At 32.3% G+C, this 15859-nt stretch overlaps 1 protein-coding gene across 1 annotated transcript in view; it reads right to left on the reverse strand.

Moving 5' to 3' along the window:
* Positions 1-452: 452 nt before the first annotated feature.
* Positions 453-15859, reverse strand: part of LOC117921795 (ankyrin repeat-containing protein At5g02620-like) — a 30774-nt gene continuing 15367 nt past the window's right edge. Inside the window, exons 4-5 of the mRNA XM_034839754.1 lie at positions 1137-1456; positions 453-1061 (exon numbers count right to left, since the gene is read on the reverse strand). Coding sequence (XP_034695645.1) covers positions 453-1061; positions 1137-1456 — 929 coding nt within the window. The remainder of the gene's footprint in view (positions 1062-1136; positions 1457-15859) is intronic.

Below are 15859 nucleotides of genomic sequence, written 5' to 3' on the forward strand. Positions count from 1 at the left end.
ACACCTTCATTTTTATAAAACACTCAAAAACAGTTTTTTTGTTCTTGAACTTAAAAAGCAGTTTTTTAAAACAAGATTCAGAAAACATGGTCAAACTCCCCCTAACAATTTCTACTTCATTTTTAGACAAGATGATTATAGCCTATGATTAAATTTGAAAAGGACACCACTTCACTTGAAAATCATAGTAACAAAGATTGCATTTTCATTTTTAAGCTAGTCATAATATATAATCTTTCAAACATTTACAGTATATCATAAATCTCTAGAACTTATTCACAAAGAAATTGAGAGACATATCGTAAGGACAATTAATGGTCATTCCATCAATTTTCTTCCTCGACATGAGTGTTCAGAAACGTAGAAGAAACAAAACAAGCAAAAACACATCAAAACCATAATCCCAGCTACTCACAAAGCACATACAAACATATTTATTTAACCATCAAATCCTAGAAAGCCATCTTGTAACTTCGTTGTGGTACCTTCCTAAAAGTAGCCCACGCAAGATCAAAGTATAAGGAAAACTGGGCTATAGAAAAAAATGATATTGGAAGGCAGGTAACTGCATATACGGGAAGGGCAGCATTTTTGAGTTCATCTTTGAGGACAAAGAAGTGTCCTGCACAAAAAGAGACCAACATAGCCGCAATTGATATGAATAGAGCAGTTAAACCAAATAAAAGCTTCCGAGGCAACTCCTCATGAAAATCATCCTCTTGGTGCCTAGAGGTGAGAATCGCCAGAAACATGACCAGGGAAGTCACTGAAGAGCAGAGAGCAATTAGTGATGAAACCGCAAAGAGATTAAAAGCTGATTGGTGTGCAAGATTTGGGTTCCCATTCTCTTCATTGAAGTCGCCTGGCACAGTGGCAGATGTGGCGAAAGCAACGGTTGCAATGAGGGTTGCAACAACGGAGCAGGAACTGGAAATGTTGTTCAGCCATTTGCCTCCTTCCTTCAGAAGGTCAGAATGGTCTTTCGTGAAGATCTCCTTTGGAGTGGGTCTACTGCCGTGGTAATGAGTGTAGAAATGCGGCGGCATGGAATCCTTGACATACTAGATTAAATTTGAGATTCTGGTCAGAATGAAAAAAGCTTCTAATACTAAACACTTACTACACAAATCTCATACCTTATACCACTTCATTTCCCATTGCATTTGCAATGCAGCTCCAGTAATATGCCAAGGTTGATAATTACTTAACTTTGCAGCCAGATGCAATGCGCTGTTCCCGTTGTTGTCAACTGCTCGGAACACACTATCTTTCCGAAACTTCCTCTTAACTAAGAGCTCATACACCTCAGGCTGTCTATTCTCCACTGCTAACAATACTACATTCTTTTTTTCTTCGTTCTTGTCGTTAATGGCAACTGGATTAACTTCAAGGATTTTCTCCACCATTTCCTTCACACCATTCTTTGCTGCAATTAATATTGGTGTGTTCTTTTTTTCTGCCAAAAGCACATATCCAATTCAGGATAAAAGATCAAATTAAAAGTTTGGGAGGCTCAACCTAGTGTTGCATATGAGATGCATTTGTGTTCCTGAACTTTTGGACTGCGATAACATATTATCTCAGACTCCTTTCACTAAATTCTTATCTCGTTAAACTCCTTTTACTTAATGAAGTTTGTGGAGAAGTGAACTCGTGATAAGATTTTCTAATAGAGATGGAATTGGTCGCAGAAACAGTATTGTAACACTTGTTTGAGTTTAAAATTACTATATACTTGTTTGATTGTAGGGAAGGTAGAAAAGTGAGAGGGAATTGTATGAAATATTTGAGTTTAAAATCTCTACATATTTATTTGTTTAAATCTAGATGGGTAAGAGTGAGAGTGGAGAGTAGTTGTGAGTTCGGTAAGATAGTTTTTAGTTAAATTTTACTGTACTGTATATGTCTTAGATGCCTATTTAGTATACATTTCTTTTGATAAAAGAATATTATATAAGATATTTCATGTATTAGTAACTCCTTAGGGAAATTAGCATGTTCTAGAATAAACAAAGTTATTAGGAATATCTCTATAACTATTTTAGGTCATAAGAAGGAAAAAGTAATAAGATGAAGGTGAACATATATATAAAGTTCATATAGAATATCTATAGATATAAAAAAGAGTAAGTGACACGTGGTGGAGGGAGGACTCTTGGTTCAAGTTATAGGTACAAGGAGTGAGAAACATGAAATATTTTAGGACTTAATAGTTATACTTATTTTTTTATCTTCTATAATATTCTCTGTTATAGAGTAGAATGATTATTTTTCATCCATGAATTATGATTAGTTGAACCATGTTAAAACTCCATGTATCTTTTTATCATTTTGATTGTTTCATCTCTGTATCCTTGCACTAGTATGCTAATATTTAAGTTTCTACTATGACAAGTCAGAGCTCCAATAGAGATATCTAGAAGAGCCATCCTTGAACTAATATGCTAATATTTAAGTTTCTACTATGACAAGTCAAAGCTCCAATAGAGATATCTAGAAGAGCCAAAGAGAATATAATATAGAAAAAAAAAAAAAACATCAACTATGACAAAAAATTTTGTTCAAGATGGAGTCCATTGTTCTTGAAAAATGTCATTTTTAGTAAAAGAGTATTGTATTAAATATTTTATGTATTGGTAATTCCTTATGAAAATTAATTTTCCTTTTAGAATTAAGGAAAGTTATTTGGAATATGACTATAAATATCCTAGATCATAAGAAAGAACAAAATATATGATCAAGACAGGTATGTAAAGCTTATACAAAATAAATAAGGACATGGGGAGAATGGATAACATTTGGTGAAGAAGAACTCACATTTTAGGGTGTGGAGACAAGGAATGAGAAAAAAATGAGAAATTTCAAGACTCAATAGTAGTTTTGTTTTTGTTTTTGTTTTTGTTTTTTTTTTTTTTTTTTTTGTCCTTAGTAATACTCTTTATGATATGGTATAATAATTCTCTCTTATTCTCTTATCTTTTGTAGTATGTATAACCATGACATTACATTAGGATATGTTCATGGATTGTGATCAATATCAACTACATCATAGGAATTGGTTGGAGTGTTAATCTTTTGATAGGGAATCAAATAGTAGAATGACCATTATCCTAACAATGGCTTCTCATGGACTTAGCACAAATCTATCTTTTGCTTATGAAAAGTATTTTGCAATGAATAAATGGCTTAAAGAATTGTCTAAAATAATTTGGGAATATGCTGGACTCGGATCATACATTCACAATGCACATGAAAAAGGTTCCCTAAAGGCATTTTTTGTATATCATGTGTTCTAATATTTTCATATATGAATATGAGATTCATTTGAATCATTGTCTCATTGTGATTTTAGTTATGGATATTGATTAATTTTTTATTATGTTTTGGGTATAAGAGAATTATTTTAATATCATGTAAAGCTTAAGTTAATTATTAAGAAAATTTTAGAACTTGTAATTTATGAATATTTAATAACTTGTTCCTATTTAGAATAAATCAAATATTTAATTTTATTAAAAGTACCATTAAATTTTTTCCAAGATTATGTTATGAATAATAATAATAATAATAAATAAATAAATAATTTTGTATTGCTATTTTCCTAGAAAGCTTTATTTTAGTTGCCTACCTCCCACCGTTTCTCATATTTCTACTTGCCCAATATAATATTTGCAATTACATTTCAATGTCATGATTATTTATAAAGATATTTCTAATATCATTCCTAATACTACAAGAAACATATTTCAAAAGAAAACATCTACTTAGGTTATACAATATTCTTTTTGGAAAGGAATATCTACCAAACAAGAATTTGATTAATTATGGAGAGTATTTCAAAGTAGCCTGAGTTGGTGTTCTCATCCCTCCTAGGGATAAGGATAACTCATATCGAACAAATCTTGTATGATGCATGGATATAACAAGAGTTATAAGATGATCAAGAATATTCCACCAAATTTATGTTGGCCAACCTAAAACGATAATCTCTAATTTTTATTTTTATTTGTTGTTAAATTTTCTATTATACCAATGTAAATCACAATGGTTGTGATTTGAAACCTATAACCATTTAGCTATTTAATCAAGGTTCGCATGCAAATGAAATGATGAAAATAAATTCCCCTACTAAACCTCATTAGTTTCAAATTTAAAAGGAAGTCATCCACAAGGAAATGAATGAAGAAATGATGGAAGTAATATGGTCACGAACTTCAAGCTTCGTCTCATTGTTATTTACATAAGGTATTGAAGTGCAATTGATTCTCTTTAGTGGAATGTTGAATCAACTTTAGAGTTGAATTCTGAAGGAGCTAGTGTTCTTATGGGTCCCAATGGTCATCGCTTTGAGCTCATATACCATGGTGGCATGGTTTATGAAAGTTGGATTGGCTTTAGGTTCACTATTGTGCATAAGGGTGTTTTGGTAATTATGCAAGATTGCATAAGGGATAATGAATGAGGACTTTGAATTGGGCTAATTTATTAATTAGATGGCAGTATGAGGTTAATTAATCAATTAAGACCCGTCTTAGGCTAGATCAAGTAGCCTAAGCCTTGTTGAGCTCAAGTCAATCAAACCTAGCAAGGGGAACCCTTTAAATGCCCCCTTAGGGATTATGGTTTCCATCACTTTTGGTGAGTCATCTTCCATCTCCAAAGAAAGAAAGAGAGAGAGAAAGAGCCATAACTTTCTTGCTTCCAAGGCCCACACTTTAGAATGCTAAGATTGTGGTTTGAGTCATTGGACAGAAGATATTGGTTGTAAGAGACCTTAAGACATGTTCTTCACTACTAAGAATTGATCTAGGAACATCCAGATCCATGTATGAGTACTATATCTCTAGATCCTTATTCTAATATGGTTTTTATAGTCAAATGTTTCCACCACAATAGATTTTGAGAAGCCTAGGATAACTTCCATATACCTTACAAGATCTAGGGATAGAGAATGGAGAAATCCAGATATTCCTAGCAATATCATGTTACAACCTTCCTCTTACTACATTCGAGTTTGTGGTCCCTTCATCTCATACATCTTTAGAAGGTTCTTTAAAAACTTAACCATTATATGTGTGAGTTGTACTCACCTTATATAAAGAGTGCACCTCACACAAGGTTTTGGTTCATGAATCTTGGAAGAAAGATGTCGGTTCCTTACTATACAATGACTGATCTCAAAGGAGGGTGGATCTACTCTAAGAAAAATGTTCTATCTTGTCTCAACCACTCTAATATGATAAGTGCTCTAATCCTACCTTTTTAAGTTTCATGTTTATTCAATTTTAGGCTTAATTAGCATTATATGAGTTTTAAGTCTAAGAATTCTTGAACCAACAATCTTAAAGTACATCATCTATCAAATACTTCCCTAGTTCACACTCATCCAAACACCTGCAAGATTGATCATTTTAATTAGGCATTCTTCAAGAGATGACAAAAAAGAGTCTGCACTACAATTGATATTCTAAACTTAGGGTCCGTTTTGACTAACCCAAAACCAAAAGGCAAGTTTGAGAATTTGCTTACCTAGGAAACTAGAAACAAACAAGTTAGAAATACCATACTTAGCACACTCTTGAAAGAGTTATTTGGTATTTATTGTCAATATAAAGTAGCTAAGGACATTTGGGATCTCATGAATACTAGAAGAAGCAAGAACCTAGAAATATGCAACCTGAGGATAGAGATGTGTCATCTTAAATCCACAACTACCACTAGCTAAATCAATGACTTAGCTAATGAGAACATAAATGTACATGAACCTTTTGTGGTTGGGTATTTAATTGAAACTCTTCTAGAATCTTGGAAATATTATAAAAATAACATAAAGCACAAAGAAAACAAATTTCCTTAGAAGATATAATCTATATTAAAGAGTAGAACAAAAATAAGGACAAGGCAAGAAAGACAAAGAATTGTTTTCTAAGGCTAATGTGGTAGAAAAAAAAAACTTAGGCTAAAAACTAAAAAGAAAAAAAAAAGTCTAAAAAGTAATGCTCTTAGACCAAGCCCAAAACACTAAACAAAGTTCAAAATCTAACTATAAAAATAAAATTAAAAAAAAAAAAAAAAAAAAGGTAACTACTTTATCTATGGTAAGCTTGGACATCAAGCAACTTAGTGTCATCATAGGAAGAGATCTGGGAAGTCCAGTCTAAGAGTAAACCTAGTAGAGATATAGGGGATCATTGTTGTAGTTTTCTCTAAGGTGAGCATGGTCACTTATGGGAAGGACTAGCTCTTAGACTCTAAGGCTACTAGGCACATCTGTGGCAAGAGAAGTGCATTCACTTCATATACTACTGTAAAGAAAAGAGAAGAACAAGTGTTCATAGACGATTCTGGAATGTCCTTAGTATTTGTAGACCCTTCATTTTGTCCTTTTAGCACATGTCTTTAAATTCACTTCCAGTGCTCCACAATAGTTCCTTGGTGGCCCATTACTACTCATACTACTTACTTTTTTTTTAGCCACCTCAAAGACTCTGGTTGAGGAATTATCTAACCCTTTATTGTGATCTTTGGCAGTCTCGATTTAGACTTAGGCTTTTCATTCCTTTTTAGGATAGCTTTTAGGTGCACTTTTAGGTTCACTTAGGCCCATCGAGGGACACCTAGCCCACTTAGGTCCACCTTGACCCACTTAAATTCACTTAGGCTCATTTAGGCACATCTAGACCCACTTTGGTTCGCTAGGTCCACTTAGGCATCCTGACCCACCTATGTTGCCTTTTAGTAATTCCTACGTGACTTGCATAATTTGCATGATTTGCATTTTTAACGCTGGCATGTACTTGATGTCAGATTTCTATTTATTTATCTATTTATTTTATTTACTTATTTATTTATTATTATTTGGTTAGTTATTTGCTTTTATTTATTTATTTTGTAGAATATTGCATGAGATTGATGATTAATTCCGTAAACTAATGTCTTAATTATTTTTGTATACCTATGATGGACATAATGTTTTTAATTGCATAATTTTAATTAGTTTTAATTTTCAAATTCATGACCTTTACTAATTTTAATTCTTATTTTATTTTGGCATGAGATTTGAATGCACACATTGGAGAAGATCCTTGATGTAATGTACACGGCTACATATATGTGGGGATATTCTATGCAACATGGAAATGAGATTTATATTGTTAAAGAAAGGAAAGCAGATCATGGCTGAATGGATGATGGAAAGGAGATTTATAGTGTTAAAGAAAGGAAAATAGATCGCGGTTGAATGAATGATGGAAAGAATATTTTTTTTTTTTCTAAAAAAACGAGTCTTGCCGATTGAGTGGGGACGCAAGTGAAAAATGCAGGTCCAAAGTAATTGACAAAGAGAAAGTTCTCAAGCTGACCTCAGGAAAAATGCTTACTCTAGGTGATGTCCTTCACATGCTAGATATTCATTGGAAGTTCGTGTTAGTATCTCTAATACAAAAGGTAAGAGTAAAGATCTTGTTTGATTATGATAAAATCATTTGAACTAAGAATGATGTACTCATTGGGAAATAGCTATTGTAATCAAGATCTCTTTATGTTAAATGTTTCTTAAATTATTAATAATAACAATGCATTTTTTTCGGCTTACTGAGTCGATTCCTCTGATATTTAGCATGGTAGACTAGGATATTTAAACTTTTCTTATATAAAGAAAATGGTTGATCTAAGTATAATTCCTAAATTGTCCTTAAAAAACTATGGAAAATGTCAATCATGCATAGAATCTAAAACCACAAAGAAATCTTCCAAATCTATAGAAAGAGAATCATAACTACTTAGTTTAATTCATAGTAATTTAAGAGATCTAAAAAATACAATGACAAGAGATGGTAAAACATTCTACACAACTTTTGTAGTTAACTACTCAATGTATACAAGGGTATATTGAGAAACAAAGATTAAGCAAGATATGCTTTCATCAAATACAAAAATGAAGTAGAAAATCAACTAATGAGAAAATAAAAAGATTTGTTACTTATAGGGAGGAGAGTATGAGTCCAACCCCTTTAACTTTTTCTTTGAAGATCATGGGATCATTTATGAGACTATCCTTATTCCCTTAAATCTAATGAAGTACTGGAGAGGAAAAAATAAGACCTTAAGGACATAATGACCACAATATTGGTAAGTTTAGGAGAATACTTGAGCTTGAGGAAAAACTAATCAATTGATCATGTATAAAGACTATAAAGACTATAGGCTGTAAATGGATCTTTGAAAGGAAGTTAAAGCCAAATGTGTTCATAAAGAAGTACAAGGCACAATTAGTTGACAAATGGTTTATAGAAAAAAAATGGTGTAAATTACCTTTACACTTTTGCCATTGTGACTAAAATATCCTCAATGAGAATGTTGATCACTCTAGCTTCCACTCATAACTTGGAGATATACTAGATGGATATTAAGACTACGTTCTTGAATAGGGAATTAGAAAAGGAAATTTATATGGGCTAAACTGAGGGTTGTGTGGTTCTAAGAGAAAAGTAGAAGGTATGTATGTTGGTTAAATTACTATACGGATTGAAACATGGACCTAAATAGTTGCACAACAAATTTGATTACGTGTTGGTAACTAATGGATTTTCTATTAATGATACTAATAAATGTATTTACACTAAATTTGATGGCATAAGTGTTGTCCTCTACCAACATGTTGATGACATGCGAATCTTTAGAACTAGCTTAAAGGTTGTTTATAAGACCAATAAATTCTTATGATCTGAGTTTGACATGAAAGACCTAGGAAATGTAGAGATAATTCTAGGAATCAAGATAATTAGAACACTTATTGGGCTTAAACTTTCTCAAGAACACTATGTTGAGAAGATCTTAAGAAAGTTTGAATACTTTGATTGTAAACTAGTGTCAATTCCTTATGATCCCAACTAATTGAAGAAAAATAAAGAATATAGTATGACCCAAACTAAGTATGCCTAGATCATCGGAAGCCTAATATATTTAATGAATTGTACCAAACCTAACATCGCCTATGTAGTAGGAACAGTGAGTTGAGACACCTAAAGGCCTAATCAAAATCACTAGATAGCTATTCATAGAGCATTTAAGTACTTGAGAGGCACCATTGACCATGGTCAGTGCTATAGTGGATTTTCAAATGTCCTTGAAAGATGTAGTGAGTTTAATCAGATTTTTTATTCAGATAAGATGAAATCCACTAATGGATATGTTTTTACCCTTAAAAAAGGTGTAGTTTCTTAGAAATCTGCCAAACAAAATTCTATTACTTGATTTATTATGGAAACTAAGTTTATTACCTTTGAAAAGGAAAGTTCTATGGCCAAGTGGGTTAGAAACCTCTTAGCATATATCCTTTTATAAGTAAGACCAACACCATTTGTGTCTATGTATTATGATAGCCAAGTTACAATAGCTAAGGTTAAGAGTAAGATATTTAATGGGAAGGACAATTGACTGTGAGATGCTCTATCAACTATTTATATATATATATATATATATTGACTGTGAGATGCTCTATCAACTATTTATATATATATATATATATATATATATATATATATATATATATATATGAAAGTCCATCCCTAAAGTGCAGATAAAACACATCTATAATGATTGAAAATTAGTATTTACTATATATACATATTTGAGAGTCCATCCCTAAAGTGTAGATGGAGCGTATTCTATAATGATTGAGAATGAGTATTTACTCTTAATGAATACCATATTTCTTATGGATTGTATGTTTAGTTTTAGGACACAGTTGATAGATTCACTTATATGAGAGTAGTTTTATAAGAACTTAAGCAAGTTCTCTAAAGCTCTCATGAATATCTAGGTAGGGCGCATGGTCTACTTGTGCCAACACATTATGTATAACTCTTAATTAAGAGACCAATGTGGATAATAGGTTTCTTGAATAACAAAAAGAAACATTAGTTCATAGAAATTTCTACATTAGTTCATAGAAATTTCTTTTTGCCAAGTTTCTACAACTTAAAACTTATTTATCCTAAGGTTGACTCATAGCCTATGGACAATAGTATTGATGCATTGGATTCTAGCTTCTCTCTAGTCATTTTCTTCTTTCCTCATTCACTTTGTAGGGGAATATAAGAAGAATGTGTGTGTGTGTGTGTGTGTGTGTGTGTGTGTGTGTGTGTGTGTGTGTGTGTGTGTGAGTTTTCAATACAAAAGTTAAAAGTTGCCAATCACACTTTTGAAAGGGATTTAAGCCTTTTTATTTTTATATAGTGTCCTACTTCTCGCACACCCATGGGGTTAAAGACCATTCCAATGGGATTTCAAGTAGCCTAATCTAGGAAACTTTAATGTGCATCATTCGCATGCATCGTGTAAGGCCCTCCTACATAACTGCACAATTCCAACAACTTTTTATAAAGTGAAAATTAATATGTTTTTTACTTTATTTCCTTGACTTGGTTACTCTCAATTCTAGAGTCTTGGGAAAGTCTTCTTAATTAGAGGTAAGAACATATCACAAATGTTTGAATGAGCAAGCTAGAATGCGTGAAATTAATTATTTGAAATAATTTTTATTTTTTTCATCATGAAGTTTTTATAAGAGTGTTTCGTTAAACTTTACTTATAAATATGCCGCTATCTTCTATTGGGATTGAACCCTAGAAAGCATGACATGATGTAATAGATAGAGATTCATTTATAAATTTATTTATTTATGTTTCTTGGTTTCCCTTTATTATCTCATTTGCATTAATTGGTTATTTGAGCATACATGCCCACATCACTTGCATTGCACATGACTTGGGTGTATTAGGAGAAGCACAAAAGATCCAAGTTATGGGTTCATTACAAAGTGATGAGTTGTCCACAGTTGGTTCATGGATTTAGGCAATCCATCAGAGACTGTAACGTACTACCTCCTAATTAGAGGGATGATTTATCTTGACCCTCAAGATGGTTTTCCCATGGTGAATGTACTAGTGCATTTGATGCACATTAGGCTAGACCTATAGTGAATCAGGATGTAAGACTGTCAATTGTCATGATTCACCAAGTTATGGGTTCTTTGCAAAGTGATGAGTTGTCCACAATCGGTACATGGATTTAGGCAATCCATCTGAGACTGTAGCGCACTACCTCCTAATTGGAGGGATGGCTTATCTTAGCCCTCAAGATGTTTTTCTCACGGTGATAGTACTAGTGCATCTAATGCACACCGGGCTAGAACTATAGCAAATTATGATGTAAAGCTATCAATTGTCATGATTCACCAAGTTACTATACTACATTGACTCTCAACCTTGAGCGGATATTGAGCCTATGCCAAATTCAATAGGAGGCTTTGACCTATGGGTAAGACCCTAAGATGGTCATATACCCTAATGGATTAGGTTACTGTTGATAGAGGCTAGTGGCAACAAGTATTTTGAATATGGCATCATGATATCTCATAGATTGAGACAATGTGTTCTCTTGGGTGATCCAAAAGATATGTGATCTAGAATACTATGGTCATAACATTTCCTTTAGTAGAAATTTGACATATGCTCCTTAGAGCTAGAGTATGTCAATTGATCACATACTAAGTGGGATATATAACTCAGGGATTAGAGAGGTAATCTTGATAGGTGATAGTACTACCTTGTTAGATTACAAACACCAGTTCATGGGGAGTTTGCATGTAGTGGATAGTAAGTCACGAACCCAAGCTACGTCTCGTTGTTATTTATATAGGGTACTATAGTGCAGTTGATTCTCTTTGGTGGAATGTTAAATCAACTTCAAAATTGGATTCTAAAGGAATCAATACTCCTATGGGTCTTAGTGGTTCCCATTTTGAGTTCATATACCATGATGGCTTGGTGAGGCTTGGATTGTCTCTGGGTTCACTCTTGTGCATAAGAACATTTTGGTAATTGCACAAGGTTACATAGGGAATAGTGAACAAGTTCTTTGGAGTGAGCTGATTGATTAATTAGATGGCCTTATGTGATTAGTTAATCAATTAGGACCTATTTTAGGTTAGATTAAGTGACCCAAGCCTTGGTGGGCTCAAGTAACTTAAACCCAATAGAAGAACCCTATAAATAACTTCTTCGGGGTTAGAGTTTCCATCACATTTGAGAGGTAGTTGTCTTCTACCTTTAAATAGAAAGAGAGACTAAGATTCCTCTCTTCCAAAGCCCACACTTTAGAGTGCCAAGATCATGGTTTGAGTTATTGGGTGAAAGATCTTAGGTGTATGAGACTTCTAAATTCTTCATTCTTCATCTTCATTGAGCGGAATTGATTCAAGAACATTTGAATAAGAGGTAAAGTGTTTTTAATGCCTTTTCTCTAGATCTTAGATTTGTAAAAATATGTTTTTTTGCTTCTGTTACATACGATCTAAAGGCTTAGGGTAGTCTACATGTACCTATACAATCCAGGGTATGCGAATGGAGGCATCTAGGGTTCCCAGCACCCTCAAAGTCTCTTATTGAAGGCTTTACTGATCTCTTTCATTGCTCTCTCACAACTCTCTAGCTTTACTATCTCACTACTCTTTAGCTCTACTTTCTCACTACTTTCTGACTCTGCCTACTGCTTTGCCTACCTTTGCTCTGCTCTATTACTGTTCACTATAATAGCATCTAAGGCATTATTCCATCCATTTTACATTCATGTTAACCATTTCCATTGCAACGTCCAAGTCTACTATTGTACCCAAATCGAGTGTTGCATTCAACCCTGGTCCATTCAACATTTTCCATCCCTATTATACAACAACCAAGCTTCTTGTAGCCATAAGAGATTGTGTTGCATCCTTATTGATGTTATATCATGTTACAACATTTCTCTTTCTACATCCAAGTTTGCAACGCCTTTCATCCCATACATCTTCTAGAGGTACTTTAAAGACTCAACCATTCTATTGCTCAAGTTTTACATACCTTGTAAAAAGAGTGCACCTTAGAAAAGGTTTTGGCTATTGAATCCTAGAGGTAAGACACCAGTTCCCCAGTGCATTTGAGACTAATCTCAAAAGATGGTAGATCTATATTAAAGACAATGCTCTGTCATGTCTAAGCCACTCTAATCCAATAAGTGTTTTAATTATTTTTTAAGTTTTCTATATGTTTTGTTTTAGGCTTGGTTAGCTTTGTATAAGTTTCAAATCTTAAACATTCTTGAACAAACATAAAGTGACTACAACTCTCTTGTCATGTGAGAAGAATGAAAACATGCAGATTGATGATGATAATGACAAAAAATCCAAGGCATAAAAAAACATAGTAGGACTATGATAGAGGATGTGGAATGTTCTTTCTTCACAAAATGGGCCATTGTGGAGGAAACTCCAAAGTGAAAAAGTAACTCCAAAATAATGAAGTACTATTTAGAGGATAGAGAAAACAACAAGCCATTTAAACAGTTGAAAGGGAAAGAGAGAAAATAACCTTTATCTTTCTTATTAGTAGTTTCTGAGGAACTTCCAACAGGTGAAAATTTGTTCTCCCCATCTTTTTCCTTTTCATATTTTACTGAAGAACTTCTTTCTTTCACATTTTGGTTAGTATTTGAAGGGGAAGAGTTACTTGGTCGTGGTTGCTCTTTAAGGTTATACTTAGACTTTGACCCATGCTGGAGTAGTTCATCTACAAGTTGAATAGCCCTTGAATGTTTCTTTTTCGCATCTTTTATTTTTTTTATCTTCTCAAATCCTGAGATAGACATACAAAACAAAAGCATATTTTGAGCCTTTCTTTTAAATGAGAACAAAAAAAATATAAAATTAAATAGTTAAGATGGTGTGATACCAAATCCTAAGAAGACCAACATTGTTGTGTATGCAAACTTGATGAATTCGAAGCAGATATCATAATTTGGTGGCAACATTCGTTCTTGAGTTCAGTTCATTGATTGGTGAGATACAAGCATATGTTTTAGTAATTGTAAAGTATATTTGAATATTGAGAACAAAAAATAGTAGTATTATAGAAAAAAAAATATAGGAATTGGTCAAACTTCATTTATTCAAACATATTTTAGGTTCAAATATATATATATATATATATATATATATATATATATATATATATATATATATATATATATATATATATATATATTCACATGGAAATTTTCATGCTCAATCACTATTATGACATGTTCATTAAAACATCAATCATAAAAAAATGAAAAATAAAAGAAGTTGAACTCTAAGCATATTTGAAAGTAACTTTTTGTAGCAAATACATTAATCTATAAGTTGCAAGTTTATTTTTGTAAAATATAGGTTGGAATTTAGCTTATTGTAGACTTGTCTAGAAAAATCCCTCATACAGGTAAAACTAATTTTTCCTTGAAGTTGCTTTAAATTGTAATCTAAAAAAGTAGATCTACCACTCACCTTGATGCTCAAAAGTTGTTTTTCTTCCTCTTGGGTTCTTTGCATCTTCACACTTCCAAAACTTTGATGGAAATATACTAGTTGCTGAAATTATAAAGTGACAATTGGGTGTAGCATTATGAAAATAAAGAAATATAAATATGATACATGTCTTTAGTGTTGTTAGTATTAATGTTGTGAGTATTATTTGAGGCCTATTGTGTCCCTCATATTAAGCCCTATTTTACCTACTAGATTTCTAGAAATGGGCTAGATGAATTACATGTATTAATCATTTAACCAACTCACTAGCTCTAACTATTACATGGAATCACACAACCATTCTCATATGTATGTTAAAAACCTAATCTTCTCAAACTCATTAGGTTGAAGTTTGTTTATGATGTCTATTGTTGTTTCATCACCATTAATGTAAGACTAATTTTGGTAGTTAAGGCTTGATAGTGTGGTATGTTTTCTTATACCCAAGGAATTAATTTGGTATGCAATCAAAGCTTCTATTGTTCATTTCTCATCCAACAACGCAAAAAGATCATGTCTCATGGAAAACGAGTAAACTAAATATTGTTGCATCTAAATGATCTGAAAACCATTTGCAATTAAAACTAAGCACAGTAGTACTCATATAAATTAATATTACTTGTATGTTTAGGGCTATAGGGTGTTTGTTAGAAAGTTGAACTTGATTTTGAAAGTTTTTAAATATTAGAATTAGATTTAGTCCCTAAAAGTCAAGGAGAATATTTTATTTTGAGTGGTTACTTTAGTTTCTATTTTTGCATAGTCAAGTTTTAGAAGGTTTCTATATTTTTTAAGTGTGAGTATTTCTAATATGATATTATCTAATATTTTGAAAAATAAAGAGTAGTGGAAGACAATAAAGTTTTAATTCTCCATAATTTTAATCTTCTTTAATAATTGTTTGTGTTTCTCTTTCAAACTTACTACTCTAACGAATTGGTATAAGAGCCATACAAATAAATAAATAAATAAAATGGTAAGTGGGATGTATCTATTTTAAGTCCTTAACTCAACAAAGACCATTATAATAATTGAATTATCAAGATAAAAGCTTGGCTTGGTTTATAAGATGTATGAGAGGTTGCAGAGAAATGCTACTAAAATCCACAAGATGAAATTGCTTTATCCCCAAATTGAAGGGATTTATTTAGTTTTTTAAATATGAAAGAGAGTATTAAAATAGAGCCCTTAAAAGCATGACATGATGCAACAAATATGGATTTATTATTTAATAATATTCCAATTTTAGCTTTTATTTATCCTTGCTTCATGAATTATATTCTCATAAACAATCTCATCTACATCTCTTGCATCATACATGACTTATGTGCATGAGGAATATCACAGAAGATCCAAGTCATGGGTTCTTCACAAGTTAATCATTTTTCACACCCGGTTTGTGGACTTAGGCAATCCATTTGAGGTTGTCGTACATTATCTCCTAATCAGAGGAATGGTTAGTCTTGACCATTGGGA

The sequence above is a fragment of the Vitis riparia genome, chromosome 9, assembly GCF_004353265.1.
Source record: "Vitis riparia cultivar Riparia Gloire de Montpellier isolate 1030 chromosome 9, EGFV_Vit.rip_1.0, whole genome shotgun sequence".
Lineage (NCBI taxonomy): Eukaryota > Viridiplantae > Streptophyta > Magnoliopsida > Vitales > Vitaceae > Vitis > Vitis riparia.